Source organism: Rhyacophila brunnea, unplaced genomic scaffold, assembly GCF_057557595.1.
Source record: "Rhyacophila brunnea isolate RB1 unplaced genomic scaffold, BYU_Rbru_1.0 scaffold_5, whole genome shotgun sequence".
Taxonomy (NCBI): Eukaryota; Metazoa; Arthropoda; class Insecta; order Trichoptera; family Rhyacophilidae; genus Rhyacophila; species Rhyacophila brunnea.
This window is the reverse complement of record NW_028233170.1, coordinates 1,092,899-1,112,973: the sequence shown is the minus strand read 5'-3', so window position 1 is coordinate 1,112,973 and position 20,075 is coordinate 1,092,899. Positions and strand designations below refer to the sequence as shown.

The 20,075-nt window shown below is 31.4% G+C and overlaps 1 protein-coding gene across 1 annotated transcript in view; it reads left to right on the top strand.

The window, feature by feature from the left end:
* LOC147065874 (inactive dipeptidyl peptidase 10) overlaps nucleotides 1-20,075 on the top strand; it is a 97,059-nt gene that overhangs the window by 28,767 nt on the left and 48,217 nt on the right. The window contains exon 5 of the mRNA XM_085955574.1: nucleotides 17,855-17,907. Coding sequence (XP_085811700.1) covers nucleotides 17,855-17,907 — 53 coding nt within the window. The remainder of the gene's footprint in view (nucleotides 1-17,854; nucleotides 17,908-20,075) is intronic.

Sequence of the window (20,075 nt, the reverse complement as noted above, 5' to 3'; positions counted from 1 at the left end):
CCTAGACCCGCCGCGCGGCCATCGTGGAGTCATTTTCAGTAGTACGATTTTAATAAACTTGAATGACACCACAAAGTTAATTTTACTGCTGGAATCGTATTTTTTCGGTTATGCTTATAAAATAATGATTAAATTTTGTTTTTTTTTCGATATAATAGTTTTATTATCTTTAAAATTATTTAATTAAGGCAATTAAGTCAAAATAGCCAAAAACGCAGTTACGACTTTTAACATAGGAGGTATTGATATTATTAAGGGGTCTATATCCTATTATTTATCGGGTCTAATAATATTTAGAAAATGTCTATTTTATTTCAAATAATAGCTAATTATCAAAAATTCCACCATCAGTTCCAATAAAAGTTAATCTGTTTTTCATTAAAGTTAGCAACACCAACGTATAATATACAATCATTACATAATATTATGTAACGATTGTAATGTTTTACTGGATGTGTTGTGGTATTTTTCCCCAGCTTTAATATGTCATAAATAAAAATGCTGTATCTCATATGTGTATGTAAAGGCTTAACGTCAGGGGCTCAAAACAATTGGCACAAATCTGCTATTAATACTGAAAAACGAAAAAATTAAGTACCTCTAGGTACTATGTATTTATAATACTAAGATGTATTAATAAATTTTATACTAATTTTATCATTAATTAACAACTAATTAGTTAAATACGTGGATTGTTTTCGTTTTATAATGTATCTATCAAATAAGACTTTTTTTTCTTTTTCCTTCCGTATAAATTCTGATAATTTTGATTCTGATGATTGCGCTTCGCGGGGGAGCTCCGCTCCCCTGGGTACCTCAGATGATGGTTACTTAAACCCTGACGGCTAAAATTATTAAACATGGAACATGCTTTGCCTACCAATTCTCTGAATGCTGGTTGTCCAAATTCGAAAGAAAATATATTTGTCAATGTAACCGAATCCAAAGGATTCAAGCAATTTTACATTTTTGAAAATTATGTAATTACAATAATAAAACTAAAGAAGTAATAATAACAGAAAACAATACGTCGTACAGAATGTAGGCTACTGAACTTAGAATGAAAATAATCGGGACGCGTAAGTAATCAGGGCGGGGCGCGGGCCGCGGGCGGGCTGCGCGTCTATAGTTATTATACGTCTATTTTTCGTAACGCTTTTGCATAAGAGATCATGAATAAAACATGTTCCATTTTAAAAAAGAAATAGGAGAGCATTAAACAGTAGAAAAGTGTAAATACAAAAAATATTAATTAGATACAAGAAAGTATACCGAATGAGAATCCAGCAGATCCCATTTTAAGAATTTATAAAACAATGCCCGTCTATAAATACTCACGCAGGTGGAATATGTCAACATCCGAAGTGATTTGGTTGAACAGAGTTACGTTTACGCTTACGTTATTCTGACAAGTGCTCTTCCATACATTAAAAATCCGTATGTTAACAACGATATTGATCAACAAAATTACCCAATATATTAAACTAAAATTGTTGTTTTAAAAAATGATAGGTATACTGCTGACATCGTTTTAAACCTTGTAGATATACAATTATTGAAGTTTAATATTGCAAAAACAATAAATGCACCACATTCTCCAATATACTAATTTTATATTGCACGTGTACGTGTACAAAAAAAATGTTTTCTGTAAAATATTATCGCGTAAAACGAAAGAGAGAGAAGAAACAAGACAAAATTGAGATGGCATAGATAGATACACAAAAACTCTGTAGCAGCGGTCATTCGTCTTTTTTCATACTGAAAAATAATGTCTACAAGTTGAGACGTTATCCGAAAAAATGAGGTTTATTATTATGATAAAACTGGTCACTTTTGATAAATTTGTTAAAATGACGTGCCATAAATATACTAGCATAATACCCCGTTTAGACGTGCATGGATTTACTGTTGACAGTAAGTATTATCGCGGCCATAACAGGAAAATGTATGGATGTATTATCCAGCAGTTGGCAAGATTGCATGCATGAATCAAAAAAGTTTGGAAGCTTCTGAATTTTCATGCAACAGTAGGATTTTTTTGATCTGCGCCTGCATAGTAGAATGATAATGGCGAACCTGCCGGCAAAAAAACACACTACGAACGAATTTTCAGGTTGACCGATTTTCACTACCTGTCAAATAGTACCATAAAATGATAACATCGCGTGTCGTTTGCTCTTGAAGAATGAGATTGGAGTGACATTCAGCACTTTTAAGTGTAAACAGTTATTGTTACGATAGTTAAAAATACTCACTACTGCTGCCAGCAAATCCATGCACGTGTATAGGCGCTATAAAGCAATATTTCATTTCGACAACATTGGCAGGAGAAATAATAAACTTGTGAATGCGGTGCATATTAATTGTATCTTTGAACTGGTGTATCGTGCTCAAATGCTATTATCTCAAAACGAAGATTAGACACAGGTGACACTACTTATACTGAAAGGGGCTCAAATTTACTGTTCAATTCACAATAATATTACTAAGATTTTTAACATAATTGATATGCCCTTATGTGCGCAATCAATTTCTTGCGATCTTTGCGATCTTTTCCCTACGACCTCCCTTAAAAGTGTACGTGCGCGCGCATGTTGGCAGTTTTTAGCGAGTATTGCTGCTTGTCTATGCTTGATTATATAATATATGTGCTTCTGATGAAAATCCAGTTGGTAACTCCTGCTTTACGGCAACGACGAAGGTTGTATTTTGCTTTTGACGCGTTGTAAGTAATTTAAGTTTTCCGGCGCAAAGTTTCGGCGCGATCAGAGTGACAGTTTCAGACCGAGATAATCTCATCTGTGACGGATCAATGGGCAAAAAACTTAACCGTCCCTAATGTCGGATTACGCAGGACAGTTTAAACTTGCCGCGAGCTTTGTTAAATGCCTCCCGGAGATTATGGAGGCTTTGTTTTAGCGCCACTCTGTGGATGAAGGTTAAACCTCGTTCAAATGTTAGCAACACGTGGCTTTTAAAATTAAATAGGGCAAAGTTCTATACAGCTGCGCTATTTTTGGGTTACCAGCAATACAGCTTATAATTTTTTTTTACATTGTGATGGTAAACTTTGTTGGTGAGAACCATCTTTTAAAATTTAGATAAAGAAAATCATTCGACAATATTCGAGTCCTACGAGTATGTACGTTATAATTAATCAATAAATCATACCTATTTGAAAACAATATAAAACAACTTTCAGCTAAACTTAACTAGAATATATCCGTATATACATATAAAATATTTGGTACAATTTAGTCGTCAATTATTACAAAACAAATGGATGAACAACACCATACTATTGGAAATCAAATGAATTCGAATAAAATCTATTCTAATTAACTATTTCTTTTATTCAATAAATAATCCACAAGATTTTAAGAATGTACCATTCTAATTATTGAACAAACATAATTCTGAAAAATCTTTTTTGAAAAAAGTAAGACACCCGGCAGGATCGAACCTGCGTCTCTTGTGTATCGTGCCCTGTGCATTACCACTATACTACAACTGCCATGCTTAATTGCGACAAATTTTAACTATAATAAGTGCTCTCCAAATTTCGCCCAGAGACGCAGGTTCGATTCCTGTGTGTTTTTAGAATTATGTATGTAAAATCTATTCATTTTTAAATCTTCGCTACTCCTCTTTATATGACGCAAGCTCCTTATGCAACATTAGCCTTAGGATGCTGTATCTCTTATTACAGAGTCAAAAAAAAAGAAGTGGAGCCTCTTGGGTGATTGTGTGTCTTCCATCTTACACAAATGACTTGCCCAACTCACCCTACTTTTTTTCATTAACTCCCAGCATAATGCATGTGTACATCGCCTAAACGTCCTAAACAATGCAAGTTCCGTGATTTGTCTCCCGGAAGGCTTGACAAAAAGCGAACTCACCGATGGCTTGTAGCGCTGGCTTGCACGACTTTTCCACATTCAAATAGGCGCATATTGTTGGACGCCGGGAGCTTTTCCGCTTTCCGCGACCGACGCAGTATCTGACGTCGCAATGCTCTGAAAGCTTCGTGATATCAACCTATAAATACTTGAATGCATTGAGATAGATTTATATAACTATCATGCTCTATAGTCTATATTGATATAACCATGAGTAAATAAATTTTAAATGACTTATTCTAGCACTTAATAGGAGCATTTGAATCCCTGACGGCCTAAAGTATTAACGGACATATATTATGTATATGTACCCAAAACTTTGAGCACATTATCTCTTTGGCTTTATATACTCACCCATTGCGTTAAGTACTCATTAATTTGGTACTAATGAATCTAGTCTTAATCGACTATCTAGTACTAACAACTGAAAAGTAAGTTATAAATACCAAACATTTCTGTGACACCATATTTTTATATTTAACATCAGGTTACATCGATGTCAACATTATACTTGTATAAAAAAATAACTATTTCGGTTGATAATGATCAAAACTACCGGAATATCTACTCTTGATAATGGTATTACAAAAAATAAAAGCTATCGACTAAAAAAGAATCTTTATAATTTAATATAATATTATGTTATCATTTTGTAAAATGCAATTCCAACAAATACTTATATTCCTCAATTAATAAATAAGTAATTCTTTTTGTCAACAGATTTAATACGACTAGTACTTCGGTCACATAATAAACTGTATCAATAATAACTACTAAGAGTAGCATGCACAATCTAAGATTTCGTTCCTAAGGATAAGTCACCGAAAAGCATGACTTAACTACAGACAATCCTGAGTATAAAGTTAAGGAATCCTTAACCATAGACTACTTTTGTTATGAACACGCCCCCTTCTGTATTACCATTTACCACTGACAGCTGCTGTCAAAATAAATTCGCATGTCTATAACACAGTCCATACACTCAAATTCAATTAACAATGTATCTCAATATGGATATTGATAGTGTTAATTCGTTTGGCATGTACTTGCAGAATATTATTTTACTTTTATACGCCAAACCCGCAGAAATACAAAATGCCAGGTGAAGAATGACACTTGACGCTAGTGTTACCATGTTAAAAAAATATCTTGCGGTGCCTGTGGAATCACGTATAATGACTTATAACGGAAACATAAGAATATTATAATTAAATATTGATATGTATTTATAGTTATTGCATTTATAAAATGCAGTTGTCATATTTTTGTCATGGTTTAACAATTATAAAATAATTTACCTAATTTACCTAACGAGAATTTTTAAATATGGTATTATTTTCAATAGAAATGATCTTAACTAAGGACAATGTTTCTGCATAGTGTTTTCTGCTAAGGAAATTTTAGTTATGGCAAATGTTTCTGCATTCCGCTCTAAAGCATTAAGTTTTAGTCTTGTCCATCTCTAAAATAATGATCAAAATTACAACTAGTACCTTTGTTCCAATAGAGAAACCAAGGTAAAGAAGGTTTTAAATAATACTTGATAAAATGTGAAAAACTGAACAAAATGTACTTAAAATATTTATACTTATATATAGGACAAGTAAAAGATAAATTCATTTAATAAATTATCATGAAAACACAATATTTAAAACGGTGCAATTTTATGATAATATTGTGCAAATATTCTGATAGAGACATAAAAGCTTTATGAAATAAAATAAATGCAATAAAGTTTGTGCTATTTAAACAGAATCCGTCTGTCTCTTGGTATCGATGTAACCTGAACGAGATATCTTTGATTTTCTTGGAACTCTTGTGAAGCTTCCCTCAATTAGATTAGTGACAGCTGATTAAGTCTGCGATGTGAATGGGTGCGCCAAACTCCTTCGCTTCGTACCATTTCCGATAATTCAACTCGGTTTTCTTAGCGTCTCAAATAATATATCGATACGATATGTTATGTTATATCAGGGGATAGACAAACCTCAGCGAGTTCATACTTCAGATAAATACGAAAATACTTGATATACTTGATCGTGTCATACTTCACTTCTTAACGTTTGGGTGAATAATGTATTTCTTTTTATTTTCTTTTATCACACCAATGTTCACAAAATTTCTCAACTTGTTTTGAAGGAATATGGTTATTTATTTTATACTGTCTCAACAGCTAACAGCATAAGACATATTATTGTAAAATGGATATTTGTGTGTTTGTTCCATTTCAAATTTGAATTTTCACTATAAATTAAGATAAAATTTGAATATTTTGGTTTGGATTTGAATTTGTTGTTCTTTGTTCAACATATTTCACTTCTGTCTAAATTATTCGACGTACTGTTCTATGGCTAGATTAATTAGTTAATTTAATATTAAAATGTAATTATTATGATTTTGTTAGAGAGTATCGATATCTTTAAATATTTAGGGGTGTACGTAATGGCAGTAGCACTTTGTAAAGAGTGCTCTTTATCTGAATGAGAACTGCTGAAGCAACATTCAACTTGGGTATCCTGAACTAAAGGAACGCGGATTTAGACAGACCTAGATGGAAGCTGAGTCGGCCAAGTCCCACACAGGATTGTAGTACCAGTAAGAAGAAGAAGTCAGTGGACCTATGGGATACTAGTATGAGCTGGGAAGATTCAAGAAAATTGGCAAGTGTCAGAGATTCTTGAAAGTGCCTCGTGGTGTCCGTATACTCCAACTGAAAAGAGAAAAAAAAAAGTGAATCTTCTATATCACAAGGGCATGCGAAATAAGTGTAAAACCTTTTAAAATCTCAACCACTAGCATGAAAAATATCCCGGTGGACGTCTCATTTGGTAAAAGTAGTTAAAATGCGAACAGATCGGATTTTGGAAATCATTTTCATTATCTGAAAAAGAAATAAAATTGGAAAGCATAATTATATTTTTGGAATGAAACGCTAAAATTATGTATTTTGAAAATCTTATGATACGTTACCGGTTATTACAAATACTAACTTCAGCTAAGTTATTTATATTTTATTTATATTTATACTTTTGATAGTAAGATAAAAGTAAGATGAAAGTTCTTCAAACACTAAATGAGTCGTCAACATATGATCTTTCGGTGGATAATTAACTGAGGAATACAATACATTAATATTACCCGTATATAGCCACATTAATTTAACCCGCAGCCCGTAGGCTGAATGTGGCCCAAAATAACAAGTACTTCATAATTAAATTTTTCATTGAATACGACAAAATTTTAATTTCCTATATACTATGTCCTATCATTCAAATACATATTATGTATGTATGCAGAGTGAAGAGTGATTGGAGTAGCTGATATGTAACTATTCAATTTACAATATTAAAATTTATGCCTCGTGTATACCTATATCATTATTTTGATTTTACCTTTTAACACTTTTACCCACTGCGGCTCGTCATAAATTATAAAATGAATAAATCAGCCCATCTTTCAAATAGGTTGTATACCACCATTATTATATTAACAGATTTTTTAAGAAAAATATTATTAGCCAGTCGACTTACTAATAGGGTCCTATTGATAAATATTGAAAAAATAACCGGATTTCATTGGCAAGAGCCAGGATTCTAATCTGCGATTCTTGGCTTCATAAGCGAATACTTTTGTTACTCTGTTACAATATATAATGTAGGTATATATATTAATATGGATATGTCTACAAATTGTTTATTTTTTAGACAATAACACCAATTGTTTCAGACCCATAGTCCACTTGTGACTGCTCTTTCTTTTTCTATAGATATATGCACTTTATGACAACAAACACTGATTGCGCGCCTCACCCACGACTACATTTAGAATGGTGGGTCGGACGCAACTATCAAGTAGGTACGTGAATATTTCCACGTGTTCCTTACTGTGCGATATGCATACATCCAATACAAAGTCCTATCTATGCACTACCATTTCATGCCTCATGTAAACGTGACCATTTAAAAATAACACGTGCTTATATAGAACCACAATATATTACTTGGTAGTGTATTTAAAATTCTTTTCTTTCAATAAAAAAAATACGTACCTAACGAAATATTTAAAAGTTTTGTGAATAATAAATACTACGTTACCATTTTTTCTGGGAAAATACATCACCATCGTCTGGCCGCAATGCTATGCACCCCCACTCGGTCAGTTATTGAAAATGTGGGAAATATCCTCATGTAAAAATGCCTTCGTGAAAGGCTGCAAAACAAAAAGCGTTTTTCAGCGGTTTCCCGCGCAGCTTTTTCCATTACACAAAAAGCTGGGAAATAAAAGAAAATCGCTTTTAATATTTTACTTGTGCATCCGGCCACCACATCTCCGCGCTTTTATCATACCCACTTGAGAGTATTGCTTGTATGAAAAGGAAATTTCGTGAACATTTATATTATGATAGTGAAACATTTTTTGCTGTCAAGAAAGAACGGGTAGGGAAATCCTCATAAATGGTGGATATCAGCGACATCTATGAAATACATAATATCTGAGGTTTTATGATTTTTTTTATTATGACGCATGAGTTAGGTGACAGTGATTTTTTCTCTACGTTATCTCTTCCTGGGTACAACAAATAAAGCTAACCAACCACTGCATAATATAATGTCTATAACAATATTATATTTGTTGCCGTAATACATATATTGCTTTAAAAATAATATATACGTGCTCACAGACCAGTTCCTTTCGTAAGGCGGTACCTCTACCTCCCAGAGGCACCTAGCGGAAAAATACGAAACTTCCAATTTGAGTCAAAGATAAACAGACAATTGTAAAAAATGTGAATTTGTCAAAGGACCCCATCTTATTATTACATATATTTTATGGTGATATTTATTATTAAAGTTTAGTTTTTGACTAAGTCATAGTTTTAATATTTTTTATATTTATTTTAAAAAAACATCGATTTTTATAAGAAGACATAATATGTGTATAACTTCTAATCCTTTTTATTTATATGAAATCTCATTTAGGTATGGTTCCAATATTGAAGCTCGATTTGATATAAATAAAAAGGATAAAACATAGACAACTTGATGTCAAAAAATAACATAACAATGGCCGCCACTTTCACTTTTGTGTGTAAGTATAGACGTTTTATATGTAATTTACTAAAACGTAAACTTCGTTATATTTATGCTTGCGTTAGTAGATTTGCAAATGTTAAAATTACAATACGTACTATCATTAATTCGATACCATGCTGCATAGAATATTCAAGGGACATACAAGCGTATATAAACATAATACTTATAATAAAAGTAGACTTACCCATACATTTATTTTATTATCAGCTGTACGAATTGCAAAACCTTTTTATCAGTATGGTTTAAAAACGCCGAATATAATATTATTCTGACACTTTATATTTTATTTTATTTACATCAATGTCAACTCGAAAAATAATGAACGATTGCTTTTGTTTTAAAAATATCATGTAGAATTAACATGAAATTTGAAAATAATGACATGATATCAGTGACAAAATAATCTCGCAGCTCGAGTGTTGATTGGCTGGGCCATGGTGAGCTCTGATTGGTCATTGAACTGGCCTTGTACCGTACTGTCATCTATTAATTATTATCATAACTGGGTATTTCTGATGTATTAAGTGGTCATGATCGCTGTATGGAAGATACATCTCCTGGGCTACACACAGGAAATTAATAAAGCCACCAATCAGACATGAAGTGCTGACAATTAATTACTATCAATGGTCGGAGTGCGTTACGATTATTATTATTACATAATTGTGCCCCCATAAATTTACAGATGCATAATTACATATGCTTGTGAAACATGGACACTAAATAAAAGAAAGATCCAGAAACTTAGAGTAGCACAACGCGGTATGGAGAAGTGCATATTGGGCATAACGCGAAAGGACAAAAAGAGGAATGAGTGGATAAGGAAGCAGAAAAGGGTTTGCGATGTAATAGAGTTCATTAAAAGCCTCAAATGGAGATGGGCTGGACATTGGCCGGGCATAGCTCGAAGAAGAGATAATCGTTGGACAAATTTAGTCATCCGGTGGTATCCAAGAGATACAAAACGTCCGCAAGGTAGACCTAGAGGCCGCTAGATCGATGAAATGATAAAATTCTGCGGAAGTACGTGGCAACGCACAAGACCGAGCGAAGTGGAAGCAGCTTGAAAAGGCCTTCATCCAGCAGTGGATAGACTCAGGCTGATGATGATGATGAAATTTATGTTGTTATTCATAATGTCAATAATATCGACTCTTATTTACTTTTTTACCACAATTTTGTTTTTTATAATTTTATTATGAATACTTTTTTTGGGTTCTGGGAATCACATAGTCAAAATTCACATACTCGCCAATAGATGGCGCCAAAGAGGGCATCCTCCGAATCTATATACTATATATAGATATATTATATCGCCAACTCAATACTACAACTAGATAACTCCGATTTGGTCATTGTTAGGAAAATGAACTTTAAACTTTACTTGATTAACATAAATCTAGTATTATATATATAGTAATATTGTAGATATTTTATTTAATTTATTTAATGAATTTATGGTTTTAAAGTTATCTAATATTTTCAAACACAAAATTAATACAGTTCTCATTAACTTCTGACTAACCTAACTTTATCATTTCATAGAGGACGAAATGTGGAATCATTTTCAATAGCTATCTCAAAAACAATGAAAATCAAGTTAATTAGTTGTAGTATTGAGGTGACGACATTAAAATATAAAAAGTACGTCTGTTATCTCTAAGGGGCCGATCACGATGACGGAACCCTTGAGGTTGTGCCATAAGGGTACGGAGTGTCGTATTCGCTGGTTTAACTGTTAAGTGCCAATTATTGGTGGTTAGACATTGTATTATTTTAAATAAAGCACAATGTTTATACTTAATCCACATAATTATGCGGTTATTAATATTATTGTTATTACAACGACTTATTTAAGGTTAACTTAACATCGATATCTCTGCATTTTGTAATTGATATACAGATATGCATTTGTTAACAGTTAGTAGCGTAGCCACGTCATCGCAAAAATATGCAAAGCATTGGTCTAAGCCGGATAAGAGGCCCTGAATCTCAGTCAGATGCTGTGTTAGCATTATTCTATCAAATCTAGCATTTTTAATATACACCTAACAACAAAATACAAATCTGTCATATGGCATTAAATCTAGCATTTTTTTGTGTCGGTAAACGCTTGAAAATTATCATAAAATATATTGAATAGTACACCAGATTTACTTAGAAATCAACATCATAAGCTTTTGAACCTTACAACGTAAAGTTCAAACAATAAATTAAATACAATATTTTTAAGCAGTGATCAAATTGCATACCCACATAATATATTTTAAATTGCGTGACTTATTCATTATTTTCGAAACTATATTATTTTTCAATATTTATTTTTACGGATTGATATTATGATATTTCTAACTGAGACACTGTTCATTAAAAACGAATGCTATTGTTATATTTATAATGTAACTACCTATATACATGACCATTTTGAAAACGTAACATGGCGTAGACTTTGACTTAAATAGGAACTAAAACATTCACATTATAATACGAACCACAACTCTGTTACTGACTCTAATAGGAAAATAACCTTTAAGCTGCCATCAGTTATAAGAAATATGGACCTAAAGATAAGGTATATTTTCGCAATATTTTATCAATTGATATTTACCAACCGGGATTCTACATTGCTATATATACCAATATCGCACATATTATTTGGATTCAATCGTTAAATATAGTTAACTTATAACTGAAGGGTTGAAAATCTATAGGGTTTAAGTGCCAAAAATGTGAATCTGAGATATAACAAAAAAATAATAAAACCATACATATATGAAAACTTACACTTTTATTTTTACAAAGTTACAAAAAAACATCAGTATAATAATAGTTTACATATTTCTAAAGTTAAAATAAACAAAGGAAGAATAAAATATTTAAACATGGACAATATTGAAATGTTCCATGTAGAGGGTTATGTAGGGGCACATAGACCCCGCCCACATTTCAATGTATTTGTGTGACAAAAATGGTAGAGTTAGGAACTTACTTATTAATTATAAAATGTAACTTATGACAATTATAACTGCGTATGAATAACAAATAATTACAAGATAAAAAGAAATTTTTATATACAACGTTTTTAAATTTTCTGTTGAATTATTATGCTTAATATGCTCAAACTTGTACTTGATGTAAATAAAAAACAAACAAAGAAAAAAAAATACTGAAATGTCATTTTGACATTTCATTTTGATTTCCATAGTAACGCACGTATATATTAATAATTTATTTGTTAGGACCACCCCCTTAGCAATCAATAATAGTCTTTTACTTTTTACGGATTTTTCTGAAATAACTTTCCATACAAAATAGAATTAACTGAAAATTAATTCAATTTTGCGTAAATATGGCTAAAAGTATCAAAAGAATGCATTGGCATCGTGTTCTGATATATTCTAAAAGGTTCAAATGTCTAGCTAGTCAGGAAGTTAGTTAAAAATCGATTGCAAGATTTATACTGGACAAACAACCACCGGACAAACAAGAATACGAGCTAATAAAAACGTTGTAAAATACACCGAACCTTCATTACTTAAATGAACCACCCGTTCATCAATGAACCAACATAAAAATATTAATGTTGTTATAGTTACCAATTCTACCACGCTTAAAATGTTGCGGATACTGTCACATAATATCATTATAGCAAAGTTTATACTATTTCCTCTAGTTATGGTATAAACAAAGAGTTTTTTTTTAACGTAGGGAGAATTAATGGTAACTTTTGGTTCACTTTTTCTGAAACATATTCGATAATTCTTAAAACATTGAACCAGATTTCTGGGGCACGATACAATGAAAGCCTTATAACGTATGTAGCCTGCAAATCAGCAAACTGGCACCTTGCCATACTTTGCCCCCTACACCATACCACTTTGAAATAATAATACTCGATGGGTATCATGTTGGGAAGTAACTACAGAGGCTGGCTGAAAAATGTGTTGCCTCAAAAAATAGTACAAGTGGGACTCAATTAATTATTTATAATATATTACTGCTAGAAACACCCGACTTAATTTTGATAGATTTTTATAACTGTTTCAAACTAAAAACAAAACAGTGGTGGTGTAGCAGTAAAGTTAAACGCCTTCGAAAAGCATCAGCTGGCAAGGTGAAGGTATTAATTTCTATGGTTTTAAACCCATTTTCACGGTCAATCTTTTGATCAAGGACATCACAATATACGAGACGAGTGTTAGTCACAAAACCTTTATTAGGTGACTAAATTAATAAGAAAAGACATGGAATGCTAACAGAATTTGTCAATTTTTAACACGCGGGTTAAACGCCGGTTTAGTCAACGGAAAAGTTTCAATGGCTTTGCCACATATTGAATCCGAAATAATGACATATCTACTTTATTTGCGAGCCTGGTACTGTCAGATGCCTCTTTCTTAATCTGAAATACACTACTCTGCGGGGTGGAAATGACTCAAACAATACTCTCTTTAGAACAGCGTTTTCCAAACTGGGGCGCAGACCAGTGCAAAGGGAGGCCCGAAAAGTTGAACAATGTAACCACTGGTTTTCAGTTTGCATGTGCATAATTCATAAAACAGCATACTACAGTATCTATCTGTCGATGAACAAGATGATGAATTTGGATTGACCACTTACTATTAATTGAAAAGCATAAATTGATAGAATTAAGATTTATCATGCGATATTTTTTCATTGAAACAAACATTTAGTAGCACTCTCCTCAATTTGATAATCTTTGTGTAAATAAACAAGCACAGCCATCTCATTAAAAACAAATTTTTTTAAAATCAATATATTATATTACATAGTTAACCTTCTTATTATTCTGTAAATTACGTTTTTTTACCATTTAAAAATGTGTGCATTATTTTATGAAATTAGGCGCCAACATTCGATTTTTTAAAGGGGGCGTAGTAACATAAAGTTCGGAAACCACTGCTTTAGAGAATTATTTTGAAGACATTTTTATAAAACTATGATGTCGGCTTTAAAGTGTCGTTGGAAAAGGTAGATAATTTGTATGTGCCCGTCTATTCAGTTATGAGACTTACACAGCTTGATTACGTCGTCATTGTTGTCTTAATACATTTTTTGTAGACTCTCATCCCGATTTTCGATCTTCTATATCTAAAAATAACTTCTTAAAAATAACGCATTTGCAACAATATTTGATGAAACCCGTGCCTAGAAATCGAACAATGGATGATATGAATCCGTTTATTTCAAACGGATGAAGTCGCAGGCGATTTCTATGTTGGGTATGTTGCTATGTTGGTTATATATATAGAGATATAGAAAATCAAATTAAATATCTATTTTCCGTAGTGTCAAATTATAACAAACTCGGTAAGGAGCTGACCGCAATAATAAATTCCGCATATCCGTTTTTCACTTAGTCAGTCATACATCGCCGCAAACGCCAGATAATAGCTGACTCGATTATTTCAATAAAAAGAATATTATTTTGATTGTATAAATAGCGAATAATATTTCATCGGAAATTTCACTCGAATATACGTTTCCGGTCTGTTACTATCTCAATCTCCGTGTCGTCCTGCACAATATCTCATTGTACCGAGATGCGGAACTCGGCTCCGTATCATAAGTTTAGTATTGTAACATAACTACTGTAACATACTCTTTTACCGACTGTTTACGCTGCAAATAAAACTTTGTCCTCCTTCCATCGGAGCAACCACCGTATCTCGACTTCTCATCTCTCCTTCTGATGACTTCATCATCCACAACACCATGACTCCCTACATATATGCGGGCTAGTTGAATGTGATATTGTTTCAAGAATTTGATCCATATTCTTGTTATTTTTTCGAGGCTGAGAATTTTTCAGCCTAACATCGTACATGCTCGCCAGAATGTATTTCGCCAGAATTCGGCAGAGTATCTCCGGGAGAAGCGCGACTCGTTACTCGCGAAATATTTCCACAACTTTCATTCGTCGCTCGGGTAATTCCGTCTTGGAGAAATATTATTTATGTGTTTGTGTTGTATTAAAAACTTCCTTCTACGCTGCTTGCATTCAACGTAATAATATTAAAATTTAATAACGTCATATTTTGCGAGGGTTTTCTGGGAATGTTAAAGTAAAGTTCGTTAATGTGACGGTGTTGAAGCTTGCTTTTTTTCACATCACACTAAAACAACTCGACATGAGACGCTGTTGATAATGTCCTTGTCATCTTGCTAAAAAGCGACGAAGAAAATAATATTTTTCACCTCATTATAAAGCAACCATAGTGTAGGTAGGTACCTATGTAAAGATTTTATCATACATTAAAATGAAACAAACCAGCCTGTGAAGTCAACAGAGCTAATATAGGGTAGATATAATATTATATTTTCACATTTAAAAAACGTCTACCAAAGTACACCTGTTAGCGAAAAATCTATTTTGTACATAATTCATTATGCCCAATTTTATAAACTTGATTTGAACACTTTATTTGATCATTACAAAGCTATAAAGAATCATATTAGAATCATTTATATTTGGATTCTATTTTTAATTTAACTATGCGGTTTCATAACCATACAACCTTGTCCTTTCGGTCAGTGGTTCCATAGGTGGATATCGCTTTGATTGATGACCTTCGCAGAAGAGACTGCATTTAAAGAAGAAAATATTTTTAAACAAAATTCCGTGTGAGTAAAGTTTCTTTTTCTTCTACAAACTTTTGGTATAACCATCAGATTTACATGTTATTAGCAAATTCGAGAAGGCTGCTTATTAAGATAACTACAATCTGGTGATAACATCAATGTGTGTTTCCATTAAATAAGTTTCTTTTAATCCCCAGTAGTAGATAATAAAATCAAAATAAATTTTATTCGTTAAAATTTTCAAAGGCATTATTATACGTGTGATTTAATTATTCAACATACACAATAAACATGCATATCATAAGCAATCTTTTAAAATGTGAAATAATTAAATTTCTGTGCAACCATTTTAATGTATATTTATACAATGTATTTACTAAATTGAAAAACTATGTTTATAATTTAATATTAAATATTAGTCTATTGTGCACTTAATTGAAACCCCTAAATTCTTTGAGGGGTAAAAACTACTTTCATAGCGTCTCTGAGGTCGTTAGTAAGGATTCAAATCTTGCGTCTGGCAAAAAATCTAAGTTTAGTTCACAGCACTGACCAAATGATTTGACCATTTTACTAAATGACTATTTTTCGTAAAGAAGCTTCCGTTAAGGCTATACCTCAGTTGAGGCATGGTCTAAAAACATCGTGGCTAGGCGATGCGCGGATTGTGCAAACAGGCCGAACGAAATATAATTTGTCATATAAATCCAACATGCGTCCATTTAATGTTCTGTTTATTGTTCTATTAGTAACAAGAATAATATATTCATTGACATGTTTTCTTTTTCAAGTAAATGGGTAACGTTTTTTAGTCATCTTTACACGATTTAAGAATTAATACCCCCCGTCACCATCACGAAACAAATTGACGTGTTCACAGCTCAACTTTCGCTCTCCGATTGCCAGCGAGTCCAAAATTTCATCGCACCTATAGTTGAAAATTATTTGGCTTTTCACTGAAGTATGTTCTTAATATAAACTCTACTGCATGGATAATTTCCAGTTTTGTTGACAAAATAAACATAATAATAAATACGTGGATACATTATTCTGTAAGATAAAAGTGTTTCGGAATGTTTATGTTTGAAATATTAATAGTAGGTAGATAATGGAGTTTTTACCTACTTTATTGAATTGATTTGTTAGTGTTTATTTGTCTTTTGGTGATTGTAAACAGTGCCTGAAGATGACGAAAGGCGAAACCCGGGTCGCAAAAAAACGACTCAAATGGAATAGTACAAAACTTAGATCCATTAGAATTTAAAGTTTATATGTTTGAACTTGTCTTTCAGGTGGTCTGTATTAAAAAAAATGCTCCACTATAATATTATATGATGGTATAGTCATTGAAACATTTTCAAGTGGACTTATTCACGACGTACACCATTTTTATGGATCATTCATTTATTGGCACGTTCAATGAATCGCGAAAAAACGCACGGGTTTCGAGACACTTTTTAGGCATAGGAAATATATAACGAATAAAACACAATATAAAACTTTTGAAATATAGATATTATATTTCCGTTGATAGTGATTGCTAGTGTTAATATATTTTGTTTAGTTATCAAGGATTTAGAGGATATCTAAAAACCTTGTCAAATGATTTTTTAATTTACTTATAAAAAAACACTGTTACGTACATTAAAAAATACTCCGCGAGAAAACTGCAATATGATAGGCATAGATACATAACGATTATTCCTTATTACACACCTTCAACCATCTGATTGTAATAAAATTATTGTAGAAAATTTACAAAAACATGACTTCAAATCTCTAGTTACTAAAAATCATGACAAATAATATAATATCGTGCATGTTTACAGAAACCTGAGAATTACGGATGATTTCGCGGCTACTCTGTACAGCCTAAATCCTTTGTTATCTTACTTATGTTAAAATCAGTGTGGTTGATTTATTTTCATAAAATTTTGTCACTGTCACGGTTATATATTATATTATATAAATTAGATATTTATATATTATGTAATTATAATTTAATGCAATTATATATTACCTATATATACTTATATTAAAAATTAATTGTAAGGCTATCGACTATTTGTAAAAATATTATATTAATATGTTTTGAAAAAGGTACATTCGACTTTTCATTCTCAGCTAAACTTAACCCTTCATTTTTAATGATTAAGTTAAAAAAGTAAAATTAAACTTTGTTGTCAATTAGAATTTTATTATTTCACTGAGTAGATACCAACTTTTTGTATTAATTTGTTATTCTGTTTTTTTCAGGTTTTTCGGAGAACATTTACAGCACACTATACAGTTTATGACGTCACAAATGAGTAAGTATATATTTAATACAATCCAAATAAGTAAATAAAAGTAACATTGGTTATCTATCTATAATATTATTTATTTTGGAAATTTTCTTGTTATTTTTAACGCAACTTAGCTGATTTTTTGATGTGACATGTATGTGGTGTAAATAGGTTATTACTCTTGTCTCTGTCATGGAAAAATTTACAAGATTTTTTATACCATTTTTTATTTGAGGCAATCACTATCTCATTAGTTAAAAAAATAGCTTTTGCGATCATTTTTATGTAAAAATAGTTGTTTTTTTTTATTACATTCATAGTTTATTTATAAAGCGTGAAGCAAATCTATCGCAACAACAACATTTCTGTATCAGCGCGTTCATCATTACCCGGCAAATCGGAAACGATCACAAAAAAAATACCCGACCCTTTCTTTTTATCTACAAGAAACAACCCTTAAACTGCTGACGTCAGAACCATACACACAGTGCTGTCCCGCAATATAATACGATTGATTACTTCGCTATAAGTATGAATAAAATAGACATTTTGTATCTGAATAATTGAGAGTTTTTAATGTAATGTTGAAAATATTGTACTACCGCTTAATTATTTATTATAAATATGATGAAGTACATTTTTACCACGTTTTTCTTAGCTCGTATTCTTGTTTGTCCGGTGGTTGTTTAACCAGTACAAATCTTGCAATCGATTTTTAACTACCTTTCCGACTATCTATCCATTTGAAACTTTTAAAATATATCAGAACACGATGCCAATGCATTTTTTTAATACTTTTAGCCATCTTCAAGCAGAATTGAATTCATTTTCAGTTAATTCTGTTTTGTATGAAAAGTTATTTCGGAAGATATCCATAATCCAATCCACTATTATTGGTTGCTAAGGGGGTGGTCCTAGCAACTAAATTAATAATATATACGTGCGTTACTATGGAAATCAAAATGACATTTCAATATTCTATATTTATTTGTTTGTTTGTTGCAAAATAGCAAAAAAATGATTTGTTGACAATTGCCGTATTTGTCCTAAATTAATAATACATAGAATTGTCAAGTTTATATGATTCAACAGAAAATTTTAAAACGTGGTATATAAAAAGTTATTTTTATCTTGTAATTATTATCAATTATAACACAGTGAGGTGTAGTATTATATATTATGCAAAATTGATCATAAATCATCTAATAATGAAAGAGAATCTGTAAATACAACATTCTTCTTCCCGTACCATCCTCTATCGAATATTGGCTACGCATTGTCATATTATAACATATATAAATTTATTCTTAACACTGTTATGAACGTCTTCAATTTATGAGTTGTAATGTTCACGGTATGTAAAAATAAATAAATTTGAATTTTAATTTGAAAAAATTACCATATTCCAGTGCTGTTTATAATCTTATTATATTATGCAAAAAGTACATGCAGTGATATAGTGGAATGCTTTTATTACCATTGCTAAATACTGTAAAGTCAGGAAATATCACCAATTTTCATAACAAAGATCACAAAATACATATATATAATATATCTCTTTGATAAATATTGAAAGCAAAATAATACAATATTGCCAAAATTATGAGTCAATTTGCAAACTCCAAAAAAAATTTTGACAAATATAATGTATTTAAATACTACATAATATTAAAATATTAAATGTATACCTAATGAATATATTAACAAAATAATAATTACAAAAACAGCTATAACCACGGATATTCTATTTACCAAATTGTGACTTTATTGTTCATTTTAAACGGTGACGTTCACAGTAATACCGTATTGTAGTATTAATAATAATATAGGTATTTAAAAGTAAGAATTAATTTTGATGTTAAGTATTTCCGATAAAATATCCCATAGCCATCCCACAAAGTCAGAAAATTGTCCAGACTAATCATCCAAAGATACTCAATTGTTGACCTTCACAGAGCATATTATGAGTGATAATCCTTTACTTCTTTATCCTCTAAAATGTCAAGATTCTCTTTACTTGAGAAATTTATATTGATATTCGAGAATTCGTGAAAGTTTCATTAATTACAATTACGATTTTTTATGAATAACATAAAAAAATCTTTCTCGAAAATTCTCGAAAAATCACAAGCTCTACGCATGAGCCCTCAAGTATAATTTTCTACTTAAACTCTCGTTACAGGTACCTATTG